The following is a 19,861-nucleotide window of genomic DNA, read 5'->3' as shown; positions in this document are numbered from 1 at the left end:
TAAATTATAATATTTATAATTAAATGTAATATAAAATAATATATCTAATTACATTTAACAAATTAAATACTATTTCTAATGAAATTTATTTCTTTGTTAAATTTAAATGCATAAACTAAATGTCTGGAATTTAAAAACTGCAAATTATTAACATCTATATTTGCAAAATTATGGTGTATGATGGACTGGATAGTAAAACAAATAGAAGAAGAGTCCCTCTGTGAAGGTAACAGGCAGTTCCAAAATGTGATAGCAAGATGATAGATAGATAGATAGATAGATAGATAGATAGATAGATAGATAGATAAGAGTGCTCTTTTTTTCTAAAAAAAAAACGGTGTCGGAACTCAGAGGTGCTGTCACTGGGAGTGATGCCGGTGTCTTGCTACGTCGTTGCTGCCCGTCCTTTGCACCCCCGCCCTTGTGGCTCGGAGCCACATGCCGTGGGTATTCCCCTCCCTGCAGTTGCCACGCCGTGGCCCGTGCTGAGCCCCCACCTGGAGCTGCTCTGAACCCCGACCCAGAGCTGTGTTCCTCGTGGCAGTGGTCTCCGGCGCCAAACAGCTGATGGCCTCCGGCACCAGCACTCGTTCACTTACTGCCCCGTTGCTTCCGAATGCAGTGAGTAAGCGAGCAAGTGGCGTTTGGAAGTGTTTGGAAGCAATGGGGCAGTAAGTGAGTGAGTGAATGAACAAATGGCGTTTGGAAGCGTTGGGGCAGTAAGTGAGTGTGTGAACAAGTGTGCACGTTCAGCAAGTGTGAAGTATTTGTGCTGGCATTTCTAGGCCTCTTTCCAACCACATCCAGAAAAATTTGTAACAAAACATTGGAATTCTCAAGGCCATGTTTGGTATTTCCCAGCAATCTGTTACTGGAAGGAAAAAGCAATCCCTGCTGCGTTACTGATCCCAGAGAAGCATTTGCATGTATGCAGGTTCCTTAGGGTGCCATAGTTATGGATGAGAAATAGTGGTTGCAAAGTTGGCATTTCTGGATGTAATACAGATATTTTGGACTTATTTTTGTTTCTTTGCATGTTTGATATTTTTAAAAAGGCATATGCTACTGACTACACTTATGCACATATGTAACATCTTTTGCTAGGATACATGACCATTGCTTGTCCAGAATGTGAAAAGTGAAAGATTGTGACTAAACAAAATTTTAATGTACAGATAATACCACCAGAAATTATTTTAGCCTTTTTAACAAATGTTATTGATGTTAAACTCACCAAGGAAAACATCATATATTGTTATGTATATACTAGGTTATTTATTTAAAGACTGAAGTGCAACATAACTAGATTCTAAATAATCTATTTTTCAAAACACACAACAGTCCAAACAGTAAAAGTAAAGTCCAAATTAAGAATATTTCACTCTTAAGAATTGTTTAATTTAAAGTGGTTTAGTTGTAATAGAAAAGGGACGCGGTGGCTCAGTGGGTTAGGACACTGAGCTTGTCGATCAGAAGGTCGGCAGTTTGGCGGGTCGAATCCTGAGTGCCGCATAACAGAATGAGCGCCTGTTACTTGTCCCAGCTTCTGCCAACCTAGCAGTTCGAAAGCACGTAAAAATGCAAGTAGAAAAATAGGGACCACTACGGTGGGAAGGTAACAGTGTTCCGTGCGCCTTTGGCATCTAGTCATGCCGGCCACATGACCATGGAGACGTTCTTGGACAAACGCTGGCTCTTCGGCTTTGAAACAGAGATGAGCACCGGCCCCTAGAGTCAGAAACGACTAGCACGCATATGCGGGGGAACCTTTACCTTTACCTTTTAGTTGTAATAGATGGTTAGAGATTCAAAATAGTTTTCAAGAGTATTTACAAAAGATACTATTTTTTTTCTAGCATCAGCTAAATCAGACATATTACATTGAGAAAAATGTTTCTCATTTCTTTCCTGTTACCTTTATTGATATCATTGCAGAGATGTTAACATAGGAAACAGATTATTTTGTTATCTAATTTTACCTTCCAAAAGACAGCACCAGATGAAAAATGTGAGGTTCTTTCCTGTTGGCTTTTTTGAATTAGCTGTTTTAGATTCTAAAAGTTTAGTTCCTAAAGTAGTAACCTTGTAAATAATTTTAATGTCCTCCTCTAGTGCAGGGTAGGCAACCTTGGCTCTTTTATGACTCAAGGACTTCAACTCCCAGAATTCTTGAGCCAGCAAGGCTCAGCTTGGAAACCTCTCTCTTTCCCCTCAGCGTGGCTGGCTCAGGATTTCTGGGAGTTGAAGTCCACGAGTCATAAAAAAGAGCCAAGATTTACCCCTCCAATAGGCTTTTGAAAGCCAATAGAGGGAACTTTTTTTTTTGCAAAAAAAAAAGGTGCCGGAACACCGTTCTGAGCATTCTATAAGAAAAAAAGCCCTGGATAGATAGATAGATAGATAGATAGATAGATAGATAGATAGTTTTTTTGAATTCTATCTGTTTGAATTCAATATTGCTGCTGAGAAAACTGCAAATGACAGATGTCAGGTTAAACTTCTGAAGCTGAGCACTGGAACTTCCCTTGCTTATCTAACACTTGTATAGCCCTGATCATGACTCTTTCACTTTCAGCAGGTAGGACGTCATATTCTGGAAGAAATACCAGAAATCTAACAAAGTCATCACTGGCAAGTTTCTACAAGCGTAGTATTATATTACCTTCCTGAGGCTAGGATTAACTGAAAGTTAAGTCATTGGAATGACTGTTCCAAGGGACATACTGTATTCAAAAGAGATTCTGCGATGGCTAATTCATGTCTCCCCGTGACTTAACTGCTTCTCTCCATGTCCTATACTCTGAGTTGAAAGACTATAGGTTGTGGTCTTCTTTGTGTAATATCCCTTCATATTTCTCTCAGTCACTTTTCTCAAAAGCCATTCTTTATAGGCCAAATTTTTGATTGCTGCCCCCATTCCTTTCTTTGCATTTGGTTCGTTTCCTTCCCGTGGTCTGCCAAATGGAGAACACTGAGATTCAAATTGTTTGAGAATAGTAGAACCAATATATATAAGGCCTTCTTCCTCCCTGAACCCATAACCCAGAAAGGCATAAACAAGCAAATTACATATTTGCTAGTGGATTGAGAAAGCAGGTGAAAGAATCTTTGAGGCATAATTAAAGTGTTTTAATTCTGTAGTCAATGATAATGTCCTAAGAACCTAAGAATAGCTGTGAAGGACTGAAGTCTCTAGAGGTGCAACCCAGAGGTCTATGGATATCTACAAGCAAAACATGGGCACAATTTTATCTTCCAACTTTTGTCCCAATTCCCATGATAAACTTTACATCAGTTCAATCAGGTGAAAAGATTTCAGGGAGCTGTATAAGCTGAATGACATAGCTAACATTTCTAGCAAGGCACTCAACATGGATGACTACAATTCAACAAGAGTTTATTCACTTTATTCCCCTTTCTGGTGATTACATCACCTCAATCTACACATTATTCGTGTGTGTGTGTGTGTGTGTGTGTGTGTGTGTGTGTGAGAGAGAGAGAGAGAGAGAGAGAGAGAGAGAGAGAGAACCCCAAACCATATCACTTCTGACCGTAAGCATCCTAGAAAAACTACTGAGTTTTGAAACTGTTCCCTTAAGATGATCTTAATTCATCAAAGCACTATTCAAAAAATGATGATCTATAATTATTGAATATAATGATGCTCACTTACAGTATGAAACTAATATTGTTTTCCATGTTCCTTCTTTAAAATCCAGAATAGGAACTAGTTCTCCTTTTTTTAAAGTCCAGTTTTAGCACTGTTAGGTTATCAAGGAAGAAGAGAACTAGAAAACAGATCTACAAATTTTGTTACAAATACCCTGAAACCATCTTCTTTTATACTCATAGCTGGTATTATTTGGTCTTCTTACCTCACTCAAAGAAGTGAGTCCACTTATGTACATTTTTAGGCAAAGTACAAGAATCCTTAGCAGCTCTCTCTCTCTTTCACTTCGTCATTTAAAAAATGAAATGAAAAATAATAATTCACTGCAGAGGATGGCGATGATGGTGATTTACATCTAAGGGCAAAATTCCTTTCATAGATTCTCTTAAACAGCCAGCAAGAGGAGCAGACAGCTCAGCGCAGCATTCACTTGGGAAATAAAAGCCAATTTCTAAAAAAGCTCTTTAACTGTGACCAGCCTTGCTGATGAAACAAAAGAGGAGCTACAGTCCAATGGCTTCTTCTCACATTTGTCTGTTTATGGGACCAGCACTGTATAATGAGCAGCTCTCTTTTTTAGAACCACAGAATGACCTAATGCATCAATCCTTTAAATGTTATAAAAAGTATTTGCGTACAGCGATCATGAGAACTATTGCTTGTAGAGGCTCCAATCCTTATTGATGTTGCAAATGAGGGCACTGAAAATATCCTCGTGTGTTTCTGGGCAACCTTGGTAGGAAATGAAACGAATTCTTTCTGCTTCTGCTTTTTCAGGGAAACATCTCTAGACAAATCTCTTCACTGACATCCAAAATACAGCTAATTGTTTTCTTCACGGACATACAAAATTATTTGTCCAACCAAAGGAAAGCAGATGAGACAACTAAACCTAGAAAAAATGCACTGTCCAAAAGGAGGGGATGTATAGGATTTGAAATGGCTGGCATGACTCATCCTTAAAACATAAGCACAACATAAAATGCCATTGTTTTCTTAAAACTGGCCAAACAGACCTTATGTCCGCGGGAGTCCACTGTTGTACAGATAGGCGGGAGTGAGTCCCTCCTCCTGAGGTGTGGCCCTGGGGCTCAGTTGGGCTTGTTGCTAACATACCTGGCGCCCAGCTGTGTGGCAACGGCCCTGCCCGAGGTTCTCGACGCCCTCTCAGGGTTGTCGGTTGAGTTTCCCAGACTTATAGTTCTGGGCGACTTTAACCTACCTTCTCTGGGAGGGTCATCTGAGTTAGCCCGGGAGTTCTTGGCCTCCATGATGGCCATGGACCTGACCCAAGTAATTCAGGGTCCGACTCATAGGGGGGACACACTCTCGACCTAGTTTTCTTATCTGGGCAGTGGCTTGATGATCTGGGAGGGGGCTCGCCAACTATTGTCCCCCTGTCATGGTCCAATCATCACCTCCTGCGGTTGGTCTTCCGTTATGCCACCCCCCCGCTGCTGGGCTGCGGAACCGACTAGGTGGTTCTGCCCCAGGCACCTAATGGACCCGGAATGGTTCCAGACGGCGCTTGGGTCTATACCTATCCCCCTCACTCACAGCCCGGCCGACGCCTTGGTGGATGCCTGGGAAAGGGCTGCCACCGAGGCGCTCGACTGTGTTGTACCCTTGCGACCCCTGACCCGGCGCAGATCCCGGTGGGCTCCATGGTTTTCTGTGGAGCTCCGGGAGATGAAGCGTAGGAGACGGGGTCTAGAGAGCTGTTGGAGATCCAGCCGATCCGAATCTGACCGATTGCAGTTAAGAATCTTTATAAGGTCTTATCTTGCGGCGATGAGGATGGCGAAGGCTAATTACTTCGCTGCCCTCATTGCGTCCGCAGATAATTGCCCGGCCGCCCTGTTTAGGGTGACTTGCTCCCTTCTTAACCAGGAGGTGAGGGAGGATCCCTTACAGGGACGGGCCGAGGAGTTTAGTCATCATCTGACGGACAAAATCACTCAGATCCGGGCCGGTTTGGACTCTGACTGGGCAGAGTCTGACGTGGAGGAATCGGACGGTCTTGAGCATGTTATCTGGACTGAGTTCGATCCTGTTTCCCCTGATGATGTGGACAGGATGATGGGGAGGCTGAGCTCCACCACCTGTTCGTTGGACCCGTGCCCCTCCTGGCTGGTTTATGCGGCCCGGGAGGAGACACGAGGCTGGTTCCAGGCAGTAGTTGGCGAGCCCCCTCCCAGATCATCCCCACAAAAACAACCCTGTGAGGTGGGTAGGACTGAGGGAGAATGACTGGCCCAAAGTCACCCAGTTGGCTTTCACGGCTAAGGCAGGACTTGAACTCATGCTGTCCTGTTTTCTAGCCTGATGCCTTGACCACTAAACCAAACTGGCCCTGTTAAGTGATTGCACCTACACAGCTACAACCCTTGCATATCTTCACCAGCCTTCTCATCAATATTTAACTGAGCCATTATTTATTCCTGCTAGGCCTTTTTACCTGTTGGAAATTCTGCAAGCATCTTTGAAAACTAGACAAACTGAAAAGCAAGCAATGGCTTCTCAACAGACATGGAACCACATCCCCCATTAGCCTGGAATGATAATCTGATTACAGCACATCCCTAGATTACTTCATACGGCACAGTTGATCTATACATGGTTACTCGGAAGTTCCAAGGTATGACCTATTCGAGATTACCTGGAAGTTCCATCTATTTCAAAGGTTACTCCCGCTGCAGAGAATTGCAATTTAAGGCTTATTTTTATGGCTTCCTGCTTATCAAAGTCACTTCCTTCTGTAATAGGCATGTGTCAAAGATTATCTAAAATGAAGAAGTGCAATCACCAATGGACAACCTTTAGGGGCAATTAGCTCTCTGAGTTCAAGGTAAACAAGAAAGATTTATCACTGGTATATTTGCAAGGAAAAAGAAAACCTAAAGTAGATGAGTTAGAAGCATAGTTGCTAAATAAACCACATCATCCTTGGATGTTGGTAGAGCTGTTGCTTGGCAGTTTTTGAATATAATTTACATGAATACACACACTTCCATGACTAAAGTCATGAGACGCTGTGTTGTGCTGCTTCACCTCCTTTCTCCAAGGTTGGTTCCAGTCAGTGGGGATTGGGAAGGAGAGAGCCCACCCCTGGCCTCTACTATGTGGGATGCTATAAGTGCCCAAACTGCAACCCCAAACCCACTTATTTATCGCAAAGTGCCAGGGCCGCATCAGCATTGTGGTGCCCTCGGGGAGGGGCAGGGAGGCACCTCTGAGTGCCACCTCTGGCATGCAAAAACGGGCCACTGTGCTGCAAGGCGCAAAAATGGCTGCTGCGACGCTGCGGGTGCTGATACAAGGTGCTGCACCATGCAAGAACGGGGCAGGGCTAGTGACTATCATGCAGGCTCTAGCCCCGCCCCATTTGCAGCACATGCACGCTCACAGCCCCGTGTGTGCATGCACACATGTAAAATGCTTTCCTCTCCCTTTTCTTCCAGTCCACCAATTGACAATGGTTGGTGACCTCTGCTCTACCACCTCTACTCAAGCTTGCTAGTTGGCTGCTTTGTCTCCTTTGTGCTGGGTGGGGCTCCTGCTCCAGGCAGTGGTGGCAGCCTGATGGACCTGCTGCTGGCGACGGTGGTGTGCCAACAGAGAGGGCTCTGAGTGCCTTCTCTGGCACACGTGCCATAGGTTTGCCACCACTGCTATAAGGCCCGGTGCTCTCTCTGCTCCTGTTAAGCACCTAGATGAAACTATGAGTGAACTCATGCGTTGCCATAGGGTGAGGTACCATCTCCCCAATTACATCTGTTTGTCCCTTCAAATTGGGCAAGAGAGTCATGCTGTAGGTCTTGTCTCTCAGGGAATTATACTTGGCAAGCCCAAGGAAGGCTTCATTCTTTTGGTGTCCACCTTGTAAAACATTCCCCAAAGTGAAGTCAGCTCCATTCCTCCTTATTTTATGGAAGTCCCTCAAAACATGGCTTTGTCATTAGGCCTGGGGATCTCAGGGGACAATGAGGTGGCTCCATTGCTGATCAAATCTTGTGTGTGTCTGTATGTCAATATGTGTACATGTGCGTTTATATGACTGTATTTGACATGTTTATTGTTTTTATATCTTTTTTGCTTTACACTGCCTAGAGTCACTTCTTATGAGATGTCAGCCATATAAATTTGATAAATAAAAGTAATTTCTTTATGAATAAAATAATAATAATGACTACAAACCATTGTGGCAAAAGAAAGCAAATATAATACCATTAATAATAGGCTTCTTGGTGCAATCCCAAAACTGGAACACTGTTTGAACATCCTTGGCACTGATAAAGTACCCGACAGTCAATTGCAAAAGATAGTTTTGCCTGGAACAGCTTACGTCCTGCGACAATGCCTTTAACACCATCAAACTACATCTGCCTATCTCAGGTCCTCAGGAATGATCTAAATGCAGGGGTGTCAAACTCTCAACGTCATGTGATGTGTCGCAATGTATCGTGACTTTTTTTCCATTGCCGGCAATGGGGTGGGCATGGTTTCGCCATGATGCCTCCGGCCTGTGGGACAGCAGTTTGACACCCCTGAACTTATAGGTGGATAAAAATGCCAAATTCAGTCTAAACATCTGGATGACTCTGTGACCAACAACTGACTTAACTGATAGGAATACTTTAACCCATTATGAAACCCAAATAAAAATATGGTTACCATTCACATGGAAAAAAGTTAACCAGCCTAGTTGGCCTTCCTTGTTTTAGTGTATTGTTTGAATCCAGACTTCCTGCTTGCTACTGCTAAACAGAATAAACCTGTACACCAAGAACAATTCTGGATTACTATTTCAGCTTCTAAAGAGAGCAACAAGCTAATAATCTCATGTTTAGGCTAAACAAAGCATTTTTAGTTTCTTTAGTTCAGGCATGTCAAACTGCTGGCCCGTGGGCTGGACGCATCATCCAGAAGCTGCACCCACACTATTGCCAGCAATGGCAAAACAGCCCTGATACATCTCGCAATGTCACATGATGTCATGAGTTTGACATGTCTTGTTTGTAGTACAAGCAGGAATGAGTAATCTTAGTCCCATTAGCATCCTGCTTGTTCACAATAAACCAGAATTTACATAGATTCGGGGTTTACCAATTGCTCTAGTTTTCTTGGCTTTCTTTCCAACACTGGTTCACCATTTCAGCATTTGGAATGAATCTTTCCTACAAATAGGCATTCTGTTCCTATTAAAGCAGCTTGTGGCAAAGCAAGAGAGTGATGATCAAATTACAAATTTCCTTTCATCCTCTTTGATACAACAGAATGATTGCTGGAATATTACCAAGAGAAAATGAAAAAGCTCTTAGTGACAGTGGTGATTAATTACTAAGTTTGCAATCTGACCTTGCTTTCTTCAAGCTTCAGTCAAGTAATCTAATTAGCTATCATTTTCTCTTTTTTTTTTTAAAAAAAGTTAAGCTGTTGTTGTAGTTGTTAGCTGCGAAGTCGTGTCCGACCCATCGCGACCCTATGGACAACGTTCCTCCAGGCCTTCCTGTCCTCTACCATCTTCTGGAGTCCATTTAAGCTCACGCCTACTGCTTCAGTGATTCCATCCAGCCACCTCATTCTCTGTCGTCCCCTTCTTCTCTTGCCCTCAATCTTTCCCAGCATTAGGCTCTTCTCCAGTGAGTCCTTCCTTCTCATTAGGTGGCCAAAGTATTTGAGTTTTAGCTTCAGGATCTGGCCTTCTAAACAGCAGTCAGGGTTGATCTCCTCTAGGACTGACTGGTTTGATCGCCTTGCAGTCCAAGGGACTCGCAGGAGTCTTCTCCAGCACCATAGTTCAAAGGCCTCAATTCTTTGGCGCTCAGCCTTTCTTATGGTCCAGCTTTCACTGCCATACATTGCAAAAAGTTAAGCTACCATAATATATATTAGATTTAATGAACTAAAGAAGGAATACAATATCACAATTACTACAATTTACTAATAAAATAGAGGTTTTAAGGTTCTTTTTTAAATTATGGAAATATTAAGTCATAGTTCATACCTTCACATACTCCAAAGCTGGATCCATAGCACTCTGGTCTCTGAAAAGAAGTAGCAGTATGTTAGCCAGTGTGTATAATCATTTTGTGTCATTTAAAACAAAATCAGTTTTATCTTGTTACTCCTCTTCTATACTATCTCTTTTAAAAGGAGAGTGAGTTAAATCAGGGGAAACAGGGTGGAAAGACAGATTTATTCCTGGCCTTTTTCTAGCATCAGAAACCCAACGCAACATTTGTCTGCCTCTTTGATCTCAAACAGCTACTGATTTGATTTTATTTCCAGTTTGCATCTAGAACAGGTTCTAGACTGAATTCACACATCATATGAAACCATAATCCAGTTTCCTGTGCAGCTCTTACCATAATGGTTTATAAACATGATCCATGCCTTAACTTTATTATTCCCCATTGAATAAATACAATAAAATAAATCATGTTTATTATAAGATCCAATCCCAGCCTTGTGTCATGGCAATATTTAGAGATATACAGTAATTAATCAGAATCTGGACAATATTTAGCACTCGATCTTTTCCAGCCATTCAGCAAACATGGGATGAGCTATCAAGCCAGCAAAAAAATTACCGTATATACTTGAGTATAAGCCGACTCGAGTATAAGCCGAGACCCCCAATTTCACCCCCAAAAACTGGAAAAAGTTATTGACTCGAGTATAAGCCGATCCGCCGTTCTGCAAGCCTCTGCCGCCAGCAGAGGCTCGATCCGCCATTTTGCAAGCCTGAATACACAGGAATACCCTGTGTGGCCGCGGCTCTCGGGGAAGCCCTGGCTGTCCGCTTCCTCGCTCCACGCTGCCATTCGGGGCCCGCGCGTTCCCCGGGCAAATCGCGGCGCCCAGCAGGCGAGGAAACACGCCCGCTCCAGTCGCCCCCCCTTCCCTCAGGAGACGCGAAGCAAGTGACCGCCCGGAGCTTACCGAGGACTTGCGCGCGGCCGAGGCTTCGGTGCTTCCAGGATCGCGCGCACCTCTCCCAAGCCGCCGCCGTCCGGAGACCTGCCGAAGTTTGGGGAGGTTTGGGGAGGTGCGCGCGCACCTCCCCAAACCTCCCCAAACCTCGGCAGGTCTCCGTTCCTGCTGCCGACCTTTGGGGAGGTTTGGGCGCCTCCCCAAACCTCCCCAAACCTCGGCAGGTCTCCGTTCCTCCGCGCAGACCTGCCGACGTTTGGGGAGGTTTGGGCGCCTCCCCAAACCTCCCCAAACCTCGGCAGGTCTCCGTTCCTCCTGCCGACCTTTGGGGAGGTTTGGGCACCTCCCCAAACCTCCCCAAACCTCGGCAGGTCTCCGTTCCTCCTGCCGACCTTTGGGGAGGTTTGGGCGCCTCCCCAAACCTCGGCAGGTCTCCGTTCCTCCTGCCGACCTTTGGGGAGGTTTGGGCGCCTCCCCAAACCTCCCCAAACCTCGGCAGGTCTCCGTTCCTCCTGCCGACCTTTGGGGAGGTTTGGGCGCCTCCCCAAACCTCCCCAAACCTCGGCAGGTCTCCGTTCCTCCTGCCGACCTTTGGGGAGGTTTGGGGAGGCGCCCAAACCTCCCCAAACGTCGGCAGGTCTGCGCGGAGGAACGGAGACCTGCCGAGGTTTGGGGAGGTTTGGGGAGGCGCCCAAACCTCCCCAAACGTCGGCAGGAGGAACGGAGACCTGCCGAGGTTTGGGGAGGTTTGGGGAGGCGCCCAAACCTCCCCAAAGGTCGGCAGGAGGAACGGAGACCTGCCGAGGTTTGGGGAGGTTTGGGGAGGCGCCCAAACCTCCCCAAACGTCGGCAGGAGGAACGGAGACCTGCCGAGGTTTGGGGAGGTTTGGGGAGGCGCCCAAACCTCCCCAAAGGTCGGCAGGTCTGCGCGGAGGAACGGAGACCTGCCGAGGTTTGGGGAGGCGCCCAAACCTCCCCAAAGGTCGGCAGGAGGAACGGAGACCTGCCGAGGTTTGGGGAGGTTTGGGGAGGCGCCCAAACCTCCCCAAACGTCGGCAGGTCTGCGCGGAGGAACGGAGACCTGCCGAGGTTTGGGGAGGCGCCCAAACCTCCCCAAAGGTCGGCAGGAGGAACGGAGACCTGCCGAGGTTTGGGGAGGTTTGGGGAGGCGCCCAAACCTCCCCAAACGTCGGCAGGTCTGCGCGGAGGAACGGAGACCTGCCGAGGTTTGGGGAGGTTTGGGGAGGCGCCCAAACCTCCCCAAACGTCGGCAGGAGGAACGGAGACCTGCAGGAGGTTTGGGGAGGTTTGGGGAGGCGCCCAAACCTCCCCAAAGGTCGGCAGGAGGAACGGAGACCTGCCGAGGTTTGGGGAGGCGCCCAAACCTCCCCAAAGGTCGGCAGGAGGAACGGAGACCTGCCGAGGTTTGGGGAGGTTTGGGGAGGCGCCCAAACCTCCCCAAACGTCGGCAGGTCTGCGCGGAGGAACGGAGACCTGCCGAGGTTTGGGGAGGTTTGGGGAGGCGCCCAAACCTCCCCAAAGGTCGGCAGGAGGAACGGAGACCTGCCGAGGTTTGGGGAGGTTTGGGGAGGCACCCAAACCTCCCCAAAGGTCGGCAGGAGGAACGGAGACCTGCCGAGGTTTGGGGAGGTTTGGGGAGGCGCCCAAACCTCCCCAAACGTCGGCAGGTCTGCGCGGAGGAACGGAGACCTGCCGAGGTTTGGGGAGGTTTGGGGAGGCGCCCAAACCTCCCCAAAGGTCGGCAGGAGGAACGGAGACCTGCCGAGGTTTGGGGAGGTTTGGGGAGGCGCCCAAACCTCCCCAAAGGTCGGCAGGAGGAACGGAGACCTGCCGAGGTTTGGGGAGGTTTGGGGAGGCGCCCAAACCTCCCCAAAGGTCGGCAGGTCTGCGCGGAGGAACGGAGACCTGCCGAGGTTTGGGGAGGCGCCCAAACCTCCCCAAAGGTCGGCAGGAGGAACGGAGACCTGCCGAGGTTTGGGGAGGTTTGGGGAGGCGCCCAAACCTCCCCAAACGTCGGCAGGTCTGCGCGGAGGAACGGAGACCTGCCGAGGTTTGGGGAGGCGCCCAAACCTCCCCAAAGGTCGGCAGGAGGAACGGAGACCTGCCGAGGTTTGGGGAGGTTTGGGGAGGCGCCCAAACCTCCCCAAACGTCGGCAGGTCTGCGCGGAGGAACGGAGACCTGCCGAGGTTTGGGGAGGTTTGGGGAGGCGCCCAAACCTCCCCAAACGTCGGCAGGTCTGCGCGGAGGAACGGAGACCTGCCGAGGTTTGGGGAGGCGCCCAAACCTCTCCAAACGTCGGCAGGTCTCCGTTCCTCCGCGCCCTGCCTGCCTGCTTCTTTCCGCTGCGGAAAGAAGCAGGCAGGCAAGGCGCGGAGGTCCGGAGACCTGCCGACGTTTGGGGAGGTTTGGGGAGGTGCGCGCGCACCTCCCCAAACCTCCCCAAACTTCGGCAGGTCTCCGGATGGCGGTGGCTTGGGAGAGGTGCGCGCGATCCCGGAAGCACCAAAGCCTCGGCCGCGCACAAGTCCTCGGTAAGTTTTTTTGTTGACTGGAGTATAAGCCGAAGTGGAATTTTTCAGCCCAAAAAGTGGGCTGAAAAATTCGGCTTATACTCAAGTATATACGGTAGTATTATAAAAAATTAAACTCACAATGGACTACCTATCCAGAGCACTGGCACAATTTATAAAATGCTAGTAGTTTCTAATAATCAATAAAGTAATAATAAGAATGGATGTATGGGAAATAATAAGATTGGAAACAATTTAGACTACAGTCATTTATACACCCCTGAGAATTCAGTGCAACTTTTTTAACCCCAATATAAAGAGAGTTCCAGTAATCTTGAAAATATCCATTGTGACTAAAAATCTATTCCTTTCTCTGAAATGTCTATTAAGATAAGATAACCTTTATTGTCATTTTTTTTTACTGTGGGCACAACGGCACACATCAAAAATGAAATTTAGTTGCCTGCTCTCAAAGTGAAACACATACATGACGCACACCTAACCATACTATGTACAACATATGTATAGACCCACACCCCTACATTACATAACAAATAAATATTAAATACTGTCCATCTTGAATATATAACCGAAGGAGGAAGCTTGAGAGTTCACAAGGTTAATGCTGTATGGAATGAAACTATGGCTGAATCTGGATGTTCTGCTACGGAGCCTCCTCCCAGAAGGTGACAAGGAAAACAGGTCGTGAAGAGGATGTGTAGTGTCCCAGACAATCTTACGGACCCTGCTCAAGCAACGCTTCTGTGCTATGTCCTGGATGGAGGGGAGGGAATTGCCAATGATCTTTTCGGCCATCCTCACCGCTCTCTGTACCGCCTTCCTGTCTAAAGCAGTGATGCTTCCAAACCAGACTGTGATGCTGTATGACAGGATGCTCTTGATCGTCCCCCTGTAAAAAGTGGTCAGGACAGGGGAAGGAAGTTGTGCTTTTCTCATGCGACACAGAAAATGCAGGCGATGCTGTGCCCGCTTCCCCAGTTTCTCACTGTTGAGCGACCAAGCCAGCCTACTTGTTAGCTGCACACCCAGGAATTTGATGCTGCTAACCATCTCCACAGGTGAATCATTAATGCACAGAGAAGTGTGGCTGTCCTGCCTTTTCTGAAATCGGCAATGATCTCTTTGGTTTTTCTGATATTTATTTAAAACTAGGCTGTTTTCCTTACACCAGTTCACCAACCCCTCAACCTCCTTGCGGTAAGCTGCCACCTTGTCATCATGAATAAGGCCCACTACTGTTGTATCATCTGCGAATTTCGCAATATGGCTGGTGGCAAACCTAACACAACAGTCATGGGTCAATAGGGTGAACGCCAGCAGACTTAGGACTTAGTATATTGTTCAATATACTCAATCTGAAGTTTCAAAATGGTCAGCAAAAATCTGAAAATCTGATTTCAAAGTAAATCTGATTTCAAAGTACCATTCTAAAAGAAATCTGAATGTTGGGTTAGCCCTTCTATATAACACTGTAATGATAATAATGCATAGAGCAGGGGTCTTCAAACGTGGCCCTTTAGGACTTGTGGACTTCAACTCCCAGAATTCCTCAGCCAGTGTGCCTGGCTGGGAGTTGAAGTCATAAAAGGGCCAAGTTTGAAGACCCCTGACATGGAGTCATATCAAGCATTTTTAAATTAGTTGGTTGAAACAAAGGAACATTTGAGGTTATGAAAGAATGGAATGTTGTGTGGCTGAACGGAATCTCCGTGCTGGCTGTGAAAAGTAATTTCTGGGTTGAGCACCAATTTAAAGGGCTTCCTTTGGACAAGGTGAATTGTCAATGAGAAAGGGAGGGGTGTACCGTATATTGCCCCAGTTGCTCCTGATTCTATTTTAAATAGCTAGTGTTTTCAATATATTCAGATCTAAGGACATAATAAACATTTGTGTCTTTGGTATTTGTTAATATGTTCCTGCTTGTGGAGGGGTTAAAATAAAAAGGGGGGGTTGCTTGATTTAGGTGTTTAAAAAGAAGTCTACTTTATTTTTTTTCTCCTAATAAGAGTCTCACAAATCCTGCCTTTTTTGTGGGGGGGGGGAGTTTGGAGTGGTGGTGGGTGGGTGTGAATGTCATTTGGAGCTTATTCTGGCCTGTTAGGAGAAATTGCAGCAATGGTTCATATTGCAGGCCTCCTATTCTACACATGTTGTTAGGTCTGAGTTAGGAGTTATATACTCAGGTTTGGTGAATCATTCTCCATGTAATCTTCAGTTAAGAGCTGTATTGTTAGAGGTTCTGACAAGCCAATTTCTTAAACCTGAAACCAGTAGGCAGAACTCTGAGCAATATTCAAACAACAACAATACTCAGAAAACTTCCAGAAACATCTGCTCTAAAGGACTGTAATCTTCCTACAGGGCATTACTGAATACCATAAACATTCTATTCATTAAGAAAATATTTAAAAACCACAAAATGCCAGGTTTATAATATTAATAGTACATATCTGAAATGGTAGGAAGTATTATTGGGTTTTGAAGGGAAAAAATAGTTTGTTTCACTGAGTAGACCTATAGCATTTTCCATCATCATTTTTCCCAAATGTGAGTGAAAAGAAATTATTTCTATCCAACCCCCTATCCGCCAAAATGATTAGAAGACAGCTTTTAAATGTACTTTTATTAATTGGAATGATGAATAAGAGGGGTTGAATCATTAAAGAGACAGTGAAAACCGCTTTCATTTTCTAAGCAGTAATTTAAATAATACTGAAATAAGACTTTTTAAAAAATATAGCATATGAAGGTAAATGAATTGAACCGGTACTCTGTAGTTTTAGAATAAAATAATAAATGAGCAGAAACGTACAGATGTAAAGGTGATACTATACTCAATTAGGGGTTCAAATTACTTTCCAGGTTTAATACTGTATTGAATAGAAGCTGATCTTCTTTTAAATCACTCTGAATAAAGCATTACAATATCTTGTAAATCAACTTTATTATACAGTAATTAAACAAAAATTCACATATGCTATAGTAAGGGGGGAAAAATCAGATATGAACTTTTTTCTCTTTCCCCCACGATCCTCTAACTATAATAGATCCTAACTTTGAACTCTCATAATTTCTTACTGCTAGCCATGGGGATTAGAGTGGATAGCAGACAAAATCTAAAAAAGTCTGAACAACACCAGATTCTTTCTCCTACTGCTGTACTTAGAGACTAACAAACATACATTATAAACCATAATAAATTTGTTAGTGTTTAATTACACCAGGTAACTGACAAAAAAGATAGTTCTTATGAGTTTGTGCTGAATGCATGTATTGGTTTTTGGTATACACTGTTTTTGTTAACTGATTAATCTTGCTCTTCCACTGGAAAAAGCTTTTGGTGGTGCTGAATGACAAGCACCATCACCACCAGCCCACCCCGGCAGCTTCAAAAAGGATATTTATTAAGTTAATCTTGTGCTAGCAATTCAATATCCAACTTTGGGAGACATTACTTTGGAACTAATCAGACCAGGAACCTTCTAACCTCTGTCTATTGTTGAAATCAGATTATTTTGAACTCTGTGACCTCTACAAATCTGAGGTCTAATTCATATGTTCACCAGATATGACAAAATCACCCCTATCTTCAGCAATTAAAGCAGATAACACTTGGGTCACACAAAGCACTACTAGGAGAAAGAAAGAGAACAAAAGATGTAACCTTTAATTAAGCAGGCTACAAAACAATGGCTTAACCCGGATTTGAAACACAACAGTCACAATATCTGCACTCATCAAAGCAGAGTAAAGGGAGCTCAGGACAAGGAGACAGACTGTATCTCTCTATTAAAAGAAACTCCTAATAGTAGAGGTTCAGCTTGGTAAACTAAACAGTTCACTATCTATTTGAAATATTAACCAGCACAGTTCATGTAATAATCATTATCCATTTTAATTGCATCTCCAAGATCCAAGTAGAGAACAACTTTTTTAAAAAAAAAATAGAACAGATCTCAAATCATTGGTTGAGTCTTTCCCAATCTAGCATTTTCCAGTTGCAGGAAGTGGACAATGAACCTGGGAAATGTGTTTCATGCACATCTAGAAGGCAAAACCAGCCTCACAACCTACATACTTGTGTTGGACATCAGAAGGCAAAAAGGGAGAGAGCTTTTTCATAAATGCCACCATGCATGTGTTGTCATAATTTTTGATGCAGGCTTCATTTGGTGTGGACACCTACATCAAAACCAATCAGAAAAAATATAATGACTATTTGAGACATTCCAATTTCCTTTTTTCATTTACACACATATTTTTATGAACTTGGGAACAAGTCATTTGAGAGAGAAAAAACCTCACAAAGCTTATAATGCAAGTTCTCCACCTTTCTTGAGCTGATGGGCACATTCAAAATTTTGAAACCAAGTTTCAGGTTCTCTGAGACAACGGCTATAGGGTTTGCCGATATCCACAATCACCATCAGCATGATTAGTCAGAAAACACCAATTACTACCTTCTTCTAACACAGGATATTCTCTGCTTTTTCTTCATCTTTTTTCTGGGCAAGTGGACACCCTTACAGACAAAGCACAGGACTGTAACTACCCTATCCATAATGCTAAATTTCTAAAAGAATTCATAAAGCCTATTTGTGGCTCAGCTGCATTCTTGGAAATAAAGAAGCTGGCTGTTTACTCTGTAGCACGCAGCCTTTCTGTTGAAAATCAAAAGAATCTACTTTAAAATTCAAAAAGAGTGGGCAGGGAGTCTGGGTGGTATCAAAAGTCCCAGTAGCACACTAGGAATCCTGGTTGTAGTTAAAATACTGTCCAGCTACTGCCCCGAACACTATTTGTGTGTCTTTTGATAAAGAGAGATTCTAAAAAATTCCATAAACAATAAAGCTTTTGCAATTTCACATTGTTTTTATTTCTCTCTGTGTGTGTGCTCTTCTTCCTTTGCAAGATTTCTGGTTACAGGTCCTCTTCTGTACATGAAAATACTATGTCTCTTAAGATTATCAATTACCTTTCTCTCAGTTATTTTGCACACCCATATGCAGGCAAACCCAGAAAACCAATAAAGAGAACTGCTAATGTTGCTCTTTTCATCAGTTCTAATTAACATTTATGAGGCCACCAGCAATAAACCTACAGGATTATAACTCAGCTCAAACACAGCTGCACAGGAGTCCTCTTACATCAATTTAGCTGAAAGCTTGTCTCACCACCTTAATCAGCTGCTTTTCATCTGGCGTTATAAAGTTCCTAATTTGAAGATGTTTGCCTTCCTGGAGAACCTCAAGTCATTCCTCTTTTTCCTCGTCTCTAGTGTGTTTGCTTACAGGCTCTTTCCTGTAAGGACAACTTCTACTGATACATGATGAAAATCAGCTAACTGAGCGGTGTCATAAGCACTGACTCCCGGGACTGTTTGGCTTCCCAGTGATCAGATAAGTCCAATTCCCATGTCAACAAAGGGCCATTTGATGTAGCTCATTAGCATTGGAAAGAAAAAGTGGTTTCATCCTTCAGAAGATAAGAGAACTAGCATAACAAACAAACAACTTCCCATCTAAAAGAAATGTTAACTTCTGGACACACCCTGGTTCCTACCATAAGCACTAAAACAGAAACATATACACACTAGGAGTAAAATAAGCCAGTTGTAAATGTGGTTATCTTTAGTGTACTAATATTCTGAAACACCACTTTGTAAGTGACATTTTACTGTCTAATAACCCAGCTTTATTTGTAGACATTTATGGAGGGTTTCTATTTTTAACCCATCCAAGGTTTTCCCATCATGCAGTCTATCTTTTTCTTTATGCCAGAAAAAAAATCCCATTCTAGTGGGAAGATGGAGTAGCACTACACTGACTTTTAACTAAATTTATCTGGACTATTAAAGCTAGGCCGTGAAAATGCAGACAATCACTATATGACAGATCATTGGATAAGCTCTGGAAGTACACTAAGATTCAACATTCACCATTACTTTATTTAATAAAGGCCATTGATGGAATAAACCAGGGGTCTTCAAACTTGGCCCTTTTATCACTTGTGGACTTCAACTCCCAGAATTCCTCAGCCAGCTGTTTGCAGCACCTCAAAGTCACATGACCACAATTTACATTTTTGCCATAAATCAGTGTTTATTGACCACTGCAAAAAAAGGTCATAAAAGTGGGTCTGGTCACATGGTGATCCACTTTACAACAGTCATTACTTACAACTGAAATTATGGTCATAAGTTGAGCACTATCTGCAGTTTAAAAAAATGCATTTGTCTTACTAACATTATTTTAAAATAATGTTAATAAGACAAATCCATGCTTTCAACTACTTACATATTAAATATACTGTGGTTTCCACTTTATTATTATAATGTCAGCACTACTATAGCACAACCTGTCACTTCTGATGTCTATGGAGATTCTGTTGCCTCTTGAAAAAAATTGTACTTTTGATATTTAATAGCTTTCCAAATGCAGTTTTTTTAAAGAATAAAAGCCATCCCCCATAGATGTCAATGTGATTCCTCCCCCCCCCCCAATTCTCTTAACTGCCAGGAACTTCACAAATGGACTCTAATGAATTAGCAAGCTCTCTTTGAGTAAAGTTTAAATACACCTGTCTCATGTCCTTACAATGCATTTTTTACTTTTACGCACTTGCAGATTCATTCATTTAAATCTATCAATCCCATTTGAAAAGTACAGACATTTTTACTTAGGTCGAGACCCATTTCTATGC

General features: G+C 44.1%; 1 protein-coding gene across 2 annotated transcripts in view; it reads right to left on the bottom strand.

Annotated features, from left to right (window-relative positions):
* BCAR3 (BCAR3 adaptor protein, NSP family member) overlaps positions 1–19,861 on the bottom strand; it is a 97,125-nt gene that overhangs the window by 51,415 nt on the left and 25,849 nt on the right. For both annotated transcript variants that reach the window (XM_081324156.1, XM_081324158.1), the window contains one exon: positions 9,678–9,717. In XM_081324156.1, the coding sequence (XP_081180282.1) occupies positions 9,678–9,717 (40 nt within the window). The remainder of the gene's footprint in view (positions 1–9,677; positions 9,718–19,861) is intronic.

This window comes from Vipera berus, assembly GCF_964194415.1.
Source record: "Vipera berus genome assembly, chromosome: 3".
Classification (NCBI taxonomy): Eukaryota; Metazoa; Chordata; class Lepidosauria; order Squamata; family Viperidae; genus Vipera; species Vipera berus.
Note: the sequence above shows the minus strand (reverse complement) of the source record. Positions and strands in the feature narration are given on the sequence as shown.